At 36.7% G+C, this 10369-nt stretch overlaps 1 protein-coding gene across 1 annotated transcript; it reads left to right on the top strand.

Moving 5' to 3' along the window:
- Positions 1–258: 258 nt before the first annotated feature.
- pold3 (polymerase (DNA-directed), delta 3, accessory subunit) lies at positions 259–7609 on the top strand. The gene is made up of 12 exons (XM_077558034.1): positions 259–415; positions 861–916; positions 1003–1102; positions 1175–1214; positions 1294–1426; positions 2156–2399; positions 4922–4994; positions 5146–5278; positions 5811–5917; positions 7004–7077; positions 7147–7231; positions 7296–7609. Exons 1-12 carry the CDS (start codon positions 341–343, stop codon positions 7487–7489), a joined length of 1314 nt encoding a protein of 437 aa, XP_077414160.1. The 5' UTR covers positions 259–340; the 3' UTR covers positions 7490–7609.
- The last annotated feature ends 2760 nt before the right edge of the window (positions 7610–10369 follow it).

Here is a 10369-nt window from a genome sequence, read left to right as displayed (position 1 = left end):
TGACAAACGTTTTGTCACAAAACACGTTTTGCAAACTAGTATTTTATTACATTTATGCTTACAATTTAGTAACAAACTATCTTCTGGACTGTGTTTATAGAGCTCTTTACCATTTTGATTGTTCTTATTTTGTCATTATATCATTATTGGTATGGTATTGGTATGATTTTGTATAGTTAGAACACTGTACAGCACAATACGCACTGTATTTTAAAAATGGGCAGGACGCATGCAATGCCGCCGAAGTGGGAAGAGCGCATGCGCGCTCACGTCATCTGTTGTACAGGAAGTAAATAAAGCCTCTTCCCGCGCAGTCTCGCGTTTTCAAAACGAGCCTTAAATGCAATTATTGAACATAATGGACGAGCTTTATCTGGATAACATCGACGAGTACGTCAACGACCACGACAAGATCGTAAGAATGATTTTGTGTAGCTTATCGTCGCGTTCTCAGGTTCGACTAGGTCAGCGTCGAGGTGTGTGTAGTTGCTGAATGTCTGTTGACAAAACGGACAAATTAAAGTAAATCTCAATAAACTGACGTTAATATGGCAAAGTAAACCACAATGTTCGAAATCATATTGGTTTGCAGGCCATTTAAATCCATTCGGCTTCATTTCATATCTGAAAAGACGTAGAATCAATAGAAAATTACCTTAAACGCCAAAATGTATCAGGCTAGTAAACGCTGTTTTGCAAGCTAGTACGACTTGGAATTTGAATGAACTAGGATGAAAATGTAGAACGTTTTTTATTTAAACGTCCACTTAAGGTCAACAAGACTCATTTTGATATTTCCATTATGGGTATTGTTTAATAACAATAGTACTTACTACTTATGTCTGTTTAATCATGAACAGGTTACATATAAATGGCTGAGTCTCACTCTTGGGGTCCATGTCAACACAGCTAAACAGTGAGTCATTTTTTTCTTTAACCAAACAATGATATTTAATATAAAAATGACCAAAGCAATATTTTATTTTACTTTTCTTTACCCAGAATGCTCTATCACTACCTGGACCACAAAAGGAAGGAGAGCTCGGCTCAGCTCCACGCAACGTACTTGGTGTCTGGAAAGTGTGTGGACAATGGTCACACGGTGCGCTTAACTAAAATCCTTCTTGTTTTGCGCTATGTCTGATTACTTATTAAACTATCGTTTCTTTACCAGAGTCACAGGGTGTCACTGGTGCGTGAGGAACAGCTGGAAGGTGCGTTTCATCCACATTTCATGAATCTTGTAGATACAAATCTGCATTCATCGTTTATTTTATTTTTTTGCCTTTGCAGACTTCAAATCTAAGATGAGTTTAATCGTAAGCGAACACGTTTACAGCGTCCAGAAAGCTCTGCTGAGGGACAGTGGGCCACTTTACGCGGTCGACTACGACGCCGTCAAAGACAACCTGCTCAGCTGCAGCAAGTAGGTTGAGCACACAAGGGTTTGAGCCCACTTTGCAGGGCTCCTTAATGGGAATAAAATTTGCAAAAGTAAATCTTGATTTTCCTAAATGAAAGCAAAAGTACTTAAATTAACACTTTATCTGATTCAGTACCCTATTTAAATTTGTTTGAAATGCCACAACCACATGGGCTTCTAAATATGAAAAAAAAAATGCCATTAGTGTCACGAAGGATTGTCCTTCTGAGTCAGGCTATGAACTTTTCAGCCCACCCTCATACTTTAAAGAGATCTGGAGACCTTAGGGCACTGAACAGATGATTGGAACCATTTGAAAATTAATTACAATTATTCTTGTCTAAAATATTAATTAAATTTAAAAATATATATTTTCCCTCAGAAAAAATATCTAACTTCCTGTTGTGCCTTTTGTACAAAGATTATTGAAAAAAATCGTTGACTAAATGACCTTTTAAAGTTTTTTTCTGTGGAAAAACTAGATTTAAGATCCCCAAAAATATTATTCTTGTAGGATTATACTTTATTTTTTGACTTCCTTTTTCCGGGCCCCTCAAAAGTGCTACCCCCACCAGCAGGGTCTTCTTTTGACCCTAATAATAAATGACCACAGAATTAAATGTAGACATAAGTTGCCATGCTCCAAAATACGCAACGGGCCTCAAAAATTTCAGAGTTCCTGATTTTCACCTGCATGCGTGATAACAAAGTTTGTCTTTTGCTTGTTCGCAGGTATAGCGCTATCCGATGTTCCGTCGCCATTCCAATGTCCTCACTGGAACGCAACGCACAGAAAGCTCCGCCTCCTGTTCCAGAGCCACAACAGAGCAAGAAGCCTTCCGCTAACAGCGACACTGCTTCCAAACCCAAGCCGGCCAAAGGCATCATGGGAATGTTCGCTGGTAAAGCTGCAGCAGCTAAGAGCCAAGATGGCAGCAAAGAGGTGAAGTCAGAGCCTCAGGAAGCAGCAAGTGAGGTTTGTCCACAATTAACCTCCTATTATAATACAGTGTAATTGAATCTGCACACAAATGTACATTTGTGGCTGACCATTTCCTTCTGCACTGAATCATTACAGGTACAATCTTAACAAATCAAGTTTACTCAAACGTATCTCAAGTATTTTCACTTGTTAGAAATAATTATCTTTGATTAATAATATAAACAAGAAAGACTCAGGCACTGTTTAAAACAATTCACTTCAGCTAATATTAACATCGCGTATAACCACGTACTGTCGGTTATTGACAGACTAAAATGAGATGGAATTCATGTCCTTCAGAATCTCCTCTTTCACCTGGTTGCACAAGGCTGAAATGGTTGGTTGAGAAACAATTTTTGGGCAGTTTGTACTGCCTATAAAAAGTCGGAAATTACGTTAAATGTGACAGATTGATCACATGATATATGTTCACAGCATTATTAATATTTTATTATTATTATTATTATTGAATTTAGGCCTGTCAACCGATTATCCTATCAATTATTCCATCGAAACATTCGGCCCCCCACCGCACGCTGGCCCCAGGAAATGTATTTATTTTTGGGGTTAATCCACTAAGCTTGAACGTGAGTTGAATTGAGTGGATATAACGACTCATTATTTATTATCTTCTGTACATACGCATTATTAAACACCAACAAAATTAACCTATGCTAAATGCTTAGCAATTGCAATTTCCATTAGCGCGCTAGCGATGACTATTTAAGGTAAACAAACACTAACCACCATTTGGGTCACAAATACATCATATCTACATGAGTTGAATTGAGTGGATATACTGGAACTACTAATTATTAAGGGTGTTAGAAAAAATTGATTCGGCAATATATCGCGATATTACAGCGCGCAATTCTCGAATCGATTCGATATGCGGCCGAATCGATTTTTAAACATCACTTTTTTATGGGAATATTCAACAAAACGTCTTACTTGGGGTTAGGATTCACACATTAAGCATGGAAGATGTAATATTAATGGAACATTAAGCCTTAATATTTTATTTCAGTGCTGTTCAAACATGACTGCAACCTGTTTGTTAAATGCAGTGGCTCAGTTATAAGCCTGAATTTTCAGATAAATAAATACATTTTCATGCAAATCTTATAGTGTACATATACAAGTTTACTGATTAGTATTTTCTAAATTTGAGTTAAAAAAAAAATCGCAACAATTAATTAATAGAATCGTATCGGGATTAATCGGTATTGAATCGAATCGTGATACGATTTGAATCGCCAGGTACTAGGCAATTCACACCCCTAGTAATCATCAATAACCGGGTCACAGACTGACAAATGACGAAAAGAAAACATTGACGGGCGCCCACTTCTACAATGTCTCTCAAGTAAGTTGAAAAAAAGAACAGCGTCAGACAAAAGTGCCAACACAAGCAACAACCTCCAATGTTTGCCTCTACTACTCGGCTCGCGCGCCCCCCTCCCTACCCATGAGTCGCGTGATGCATTCGTAAACACTTAGATATAAAACAGTAGAACAGAAATATGGGTTGAAATATGTGTGCCACCAGAAATTGAATCCATTTGAATATGAATCACTCAACTTGAATAATTGCCTCCTCTTCCGTATCAATCACAACATTTTTATTTGCATTTATTACTGTTACCGTTCCAGTGTACCGCATGCGGTACAGTTGCTATGTTTAGAACAAGCCAGGGGATTAACGTCACGTCACCACCTTGGCTACTTCCCAATCATAACTGCAGGCTCAGTGATCACTTAAGTCATACAGTCGCAAACTTACAATAAAGATGCAACTCACCGTTTCAGCCTCATAAAGTTCTAATTTGTCAAACTCCATAAAAACATTTCCTATTACATCGACAAGGGTCCAGTAAACGTATTCCAGTAAAATTGTTAGTCCACAGTCCACACCAAGCATTACATTCATAAAGCTACGTTATTTGCTGTTGCAAACTTTTAAAATTTCCATCAGATAAGCAAATGATCTACCCTTTCTTGATCGAACCTTACGTTAGCATGCACGGATTAGCTAGTCCCAATGCGTTGATTGACACTGATTTGATCCAATACACAAAGTTTTTCGCAGTCACGAGGCTCACAAAAGCCAATGAACAGCATGTACGTTTTCTATGAGGCCTGAGCCAATCGCAGCGAAGCTTCCTGGTGATTGGTGCATTGAAAAGCCAATGAGTTACTCAAGTTTAAGTTTTTTTTTTTTTTTTTTTGGGGGGGGGGATTAATTGATTTAATTATGATTTCTACATTTTAAAAGGAAATTGTTAAGTTTGCAACCATAGCTGGAAAAGTTAACTTGTAATGAGGATTCGTCACTATATAGGTTGGTGTATAATGTTAATGTTTTTCAATTCTATGGCAGATCACTTCCTATGATTAATATTTGTATTAATAACAAGATTTATCTTTATATAAATCAGTTTTAATATAAATATTGCCTAATATTATTCTTTTTGGGAAGCCTGTTCTATTATTTATTTTTCTTTTCTTTTTTTTAGGTGGATGTCTCCAAAGGTAAAGCATCTGCAAAGTCCAATCGCATGATGAACTTCTTCGGCAATCAAAGCATTAGTAAGTGAAAAAAGGGAATAATGAATTCTGTTGAAATAAAAAAACTAAAATTCTGGAGAGCCTGTTGCATAACACACACACACACACACACACACACACACACACACTGTGACGTATTTGTGAAATGCAAAGTAAATTGTGTTTATTTCAGAGAAACAAGAGAAACCTGTGAAGAAGGAGGAAGTCGTGGCAGTGGAGTCCGCAGCGGAACTGCGACCGCTGGAAAAAGAGCAAGAAGAAAAGGTTACAACAGAACCGCTAAAGCACAAAAAGAAAGATTCAAGGTTTGTGACAGTGTGCAATGACCGGACAATTGATTAGGGTCACCCTCTCAATGGGATCTAACACAATTTTTTTGCCAGATTGTGTTCTACTTTTGAGGTTCTATCATATTGTTCAATTACTGATCAGAACCAAATAATGAAGGGACAGTGGAGGTAATTGACAATATAACCGCCCAACTGACTTAATCTGCTCGTGACATCAAAGCTAGGGTCTGGTGAAGATCCAAAGTCACTTTCGAGCAACAATCCAAAGTGTAATGCTTGGCGGGGACTTGTTGACTGGTGTCTGCTGCATAAGCCACATACACAGATCTACACACAAAGTGTAACTTTGTAGCTTTGTAATGAAGTGCTGCATCCAACAGGGAAAATGCATTCAATGCTGTTCCTGGTTAATTGGTGCTTGCTTTAGAAACTCCAGAACTGCCAATAATCATAAGATTGTGTACTTGATAAAGTGACTGCTAAAGGGTTTTATTTTACGGCTATGATGTCTTGTGGCTTATTGCATTTTTTCTTCTTCTTTCTGAAGCAAAACCAAACGTCAGCAGAGTTCTGACAGTGAAGAGGAGAAAATGGAGAAGAAAAAGCGGCGAAGGATCAAGAAGCCTGTGCCCGACAGCAGCGAAGACGAAGACGGTAAGAATAACGTGTTACCGTCTTTTAATTCGTCCCTTCTGTCTAATTGGGTAAAACTGTTCCACTCCAGTCCTGTAGGTGGCTGTCATGTGCGTAACACAAAATGGATGCCAAATGCAACACCAGGGCTGTGTCTGAATCTGCCCACTACTCCCCATATAGTGCACTACTAAGGGGTTACGCCATTTTGTAGGGGTGTCCAAATATCCAAATGGATAAGTTCTCTTTGATAAGGAGTGAACGTTGATAGTCACTCAATTGGTTGAAATAGACCACAATGCATTGAGAGTATGAATCGTGTCCTTATGATTGTCCGGAGGGGAAATTCTCCTGCCGTGTGAACCAGGCTTTAGGGGTTAGGGCAGGGATCGGGAACCCTGGTCCTCGAGAGCCCACTGTCCTGCCTGTTTTCCATGTCTCCCTCCTCCCAACACAGCTGACTCAAATGATCAGCTAATCAGCACTTGATTTGTGCTTTTTATCTGGAACTGTGCTGAAATTTGATGACTGCTGCTTATATGGTTTTAAAACATTGTTCATTTTTATTTATTTATTTATTTATTTTTGCTGTTTTTTTTTTCACCTTGCCATTTTTAGATCCGATTGTTTTATTGTCGATTTCTGGGTTTACGGCTTTTATCTTTGTGGCTCTTTAAGAATCGTTTTATTATTATTATTCCTTTAAAAGGTTGCGCATGAAAAAGCCTATTCAATAGTGTTCTAATCAATTTTATAAGGTGGGCCTATTGAATGAAAATGAAAAAAACTAAAAGATCCTTTGAAAGTACTGTATTACCAGCCCTTATAAAATGTAACATTAACAAATAAAAACATAATCCTATAAAAATTCCCAAACATTTTAAATTAAAAAGTAAAATATTTTATAACAATTTTTTTTCCAGCTAATGGTGTATAAAAAAAATTATATTTACTTGCTGATCTTGATCATGTTTGTATATACTGATGTATTGATCGGATGCTCATCTGGTTACAATGTAGTTGTCTAGCACCAAGGTGAGATATATAACATTTTCTGTATTGTCCAAAATTCATAAATATTCCATTAAAAATAAGAATTGTCCACAGTCATTCCAGATTCACCGCCCACAACGGCCGTGAGAGAAGCATCGCCAGCTCCTCCCAAGGAATCTGCTTCACATGTAATTATGACAATGACTTCTATGCCTTGTAATAATTCATACAAAGAAGAAATGTTTCTTTCATTTTAGCTGGGATTCTCTGAGACGACTAAAATACGCAAGCACAGACGTGTCTTGAAGTCTCGAACTTTCGTGGACGAAGAAGGTTGCATTGGTAAGCAAATTAGAACTATCAACTTTCTCCCGTTTGTGGTCCTGATTCTGTTATGTGGTTGCAGTGACGGAGAAAGGCTATGAAAGCGAGTCGTACTCTGAAGACGAAAGCGCCGCTCCCGCCGCCAAGCAAGCGGCGACGAAAAATCAGGTCAGAGCAAAAACGGCGGCGAGTAAAGAGAAGAAAAGTCAGAAGAAAACGACAGAGAACAAAACGACGAAACAAGCTTCCATTATGGGATTTTTCCAAAAGAAGTGATGGACAAAACACACATGCACAAAACACACACACCTTCATTCTCCAGAAGCTTCTGGTGCTATATGCAGAAGTGATCAAACTAATAAACACTCAATAAAAAATGTTTGTGTTGATAGTCAATGGCATTTTATAGGTTGCGTTTCCCTTGGCCTCTGATTAAATACAGTTAAATGTTACAGCTAGCATGAAAGCCAATTTCATTCAAATTGAATGAAATGACAATGACTAATATTAAACCACATTATTTCATATTGCAACATTTAATCGTTTTGTTTTTTTTTATGTAATATTTGTCATTCATTTTATGTAAAGTGGAACCTCACGGTTGACCACCCGCAGATTTGCTTATTTGCAGATTTTTTTTCCATGAATGTCATTTTAAAGCTTGCGTTTACTCTGACAGCAGATCTGGATCTATATTCAACATGCATATTACACCTAGCCTCAAAGCCAATTTAGTTCAAATGATAATGACATGACTGTTTGTCAAGTTCAATGAGATGACATTCATTAAAAAAAAACACAATGGAGATATATTATAATATATTGATATTATATAAATATAGATAATATTATAAAATTAAGTATGTTCAATCAGGGATGAGCAGAGCTCACAGTGCCTCTCAATTAATCCCCCCAAAGTCTTTTTTTTTTTTTTTTCTCCCCAAAAAATTTTGGGGCGGGGGGGTTATAAATATGTTTCCTCTACTAGCATGGACTCCTGCATAGTCGCAGTTCGGTACCCGTAGAGTCGCCCCCTCCCCCCAACTACATTTATTAATGTAAACATATCTTCTTTTTTTTGCCTCGCTGGGAAAAAAAAAGGCAATGCCTAAAATGATCCTCAGCTACTGATGGTACTCCAATAGCATTTTTATGGGTTGTGTTTACATTGATGGCAAATCTGGATGAGATCCGAATTCAACATTGTTTGATGTTATCACTTCAGCGGCATCAAAATTAAATCAACTTTGTTTTGACCTTTTTGAAGGTCTGGGTCATCAAGGGGGGTTACACCATCCCTGGTTCTGACGTTTTGTTACATTTTGATCATGTGAACGTGATTAAATGAACTTTTCTACTTTTTCAAGGATGTGTGCAGGGCGAGGGTACATGTGAAAGTCTGCTCTAAAGAACAATAACATAAAAGCGTGTGAAAGCGCCTCACATTACGAGCCAATCCATGTTTTTTGTTTTTTTGCTACTGTGCTTCAATTGACAACAATGATCGTATTTGCAGGTTGGGAGCTGACACACATGCAGCAGCAGCATTCGACACACCCTTGAGCCAAGAACACACACAACAAGCCTGGTAGAACTGGTCTTTCCCAAGAGGAAAATGATCTCTTTAGGGAGTGGTTTAAAAAAAAAAATGTGAAGAGGCCTCCCTCGCTCTGTCGCCTGCTGAATTTTTTGGGCCAAAGACAGCTGAGTCACAGCACATGCAAAAGATCCTCTTTTGCTCTTTACAATAGCACCACTATCCCTGGTATTTCACTTCTCCTCCTACTTGAAACATTTTTATTCAAGTAAAAATAACGTTCACTTAACCACCTGACATTTTGGTAATTTGGGGTAAATTTTATATTGTATGTAATTATCAACTTCATTCGGTTCAAGCTTAATCTTCCAGTCTGCTTATGTAAACAAGTCAGTACACGCAGTGAACATTGAGAGGTTATGTCAATATAATAGATTAAACCCTTTATTATAAGGAAATTACTTTTTTTTTCTGAACTCTGAATGGACTAACATAGATACCTGGCTACACACTAAAAACAGTTGGGTCAAAAATAACCCACGTTCCCAGGCCAGCCGAGAGACATAGTCTCTCCAACGTGTCCTGGGTCATCCCCGGGCCTCCCGCTCGTGGGATATGCCTGGAACAAAATAATGTTCTGTCAAAAACGCGACATTAAATTTAATAAAATAGCTTTAAATAAAAGGAAATAGTGCCTTTCATGGGATTAAATCATTTAAAATTCATGTTAATATTTAATTTCATAGTAGATAGGTTGTAGATTTTCCCTGTATTTTCAATAAACTGTATATTAAATAATTAATGATTAATTTATGTTTAAAATGTTATGCTATTTTATTTATACTGTACATATATTTCTGTTCATGTTTTAAAATTACATTTATTTTATATTATTTAATTATTCTTATATTAGCTATGTTATAGTTTCATATACCTGTACATATTTTTAAAATTGAGTTATCCATCCATTTTCTGTGCTTTAGGTCATGGGTTAACTTGATTTATTTTAGTATATTTGTGTTTTATTTTTATTCAAAGATGATCAGTCTGCCTTCATAGTGGACTACAGAAATCAAGAGAATATTCACTGTTGGGAAGCTGAAATTCTGAGGATTTTGACCATTTTAAATTAACAAAACAAAAAAAGGTATCTAAAGGATAAATTGATTATCAAAAATAATTATTGATTAATTGATTATCAATTAGTTGTCGATTAATTATTGCACCTGAAATTAGAATTATTTTAAATTTGTTCATATACTTCATGTACTTTCTGAAATGATGTTAATGCATTTTTTATTATATATTATATTAATGTAATTATTTAAAAAAAAACAATTTTTTAGCATCTTAATAGTTTTTTTTTTTTAATTATTATTAATGAAACTTATGAATTTATATTTCAAATATCATTTTAACATGAGATTTTTTATAATGTAATTTCTTAATACATTTTACAATGTAATTTCTTAATACATTTTACAATGTAATTTATTTCATCATTGGGTCAAAATATTGATTCTCCCACCCCCCAACCACAACAATACTGTCCAAGCATTGCCAGGAGGGAGTGACGTCATGTCGATCCACACGCACACGGGTGGGGCGGAGGCGGGGGC

Source organism: Vanacampus margaritifer, chromosome 2, assembly GCF_051991255.1.
Source record: "Vanacampus margaritifer isolate UIUO_Vmar chromosome 2, RoL_Vmar_1.0, whole genome shotgun sequence".
NCBI lineage: Eukaryota > Metazoa > Chordata > Actinopteri > Syngnathiformes > Syngnathidae > Vanacampus > Vanacampus margaritifer.
Note: the sequence above shows the minus strand (reverse complement) of the source record. Positions and strands in the feature narration are given on the sequence as shown.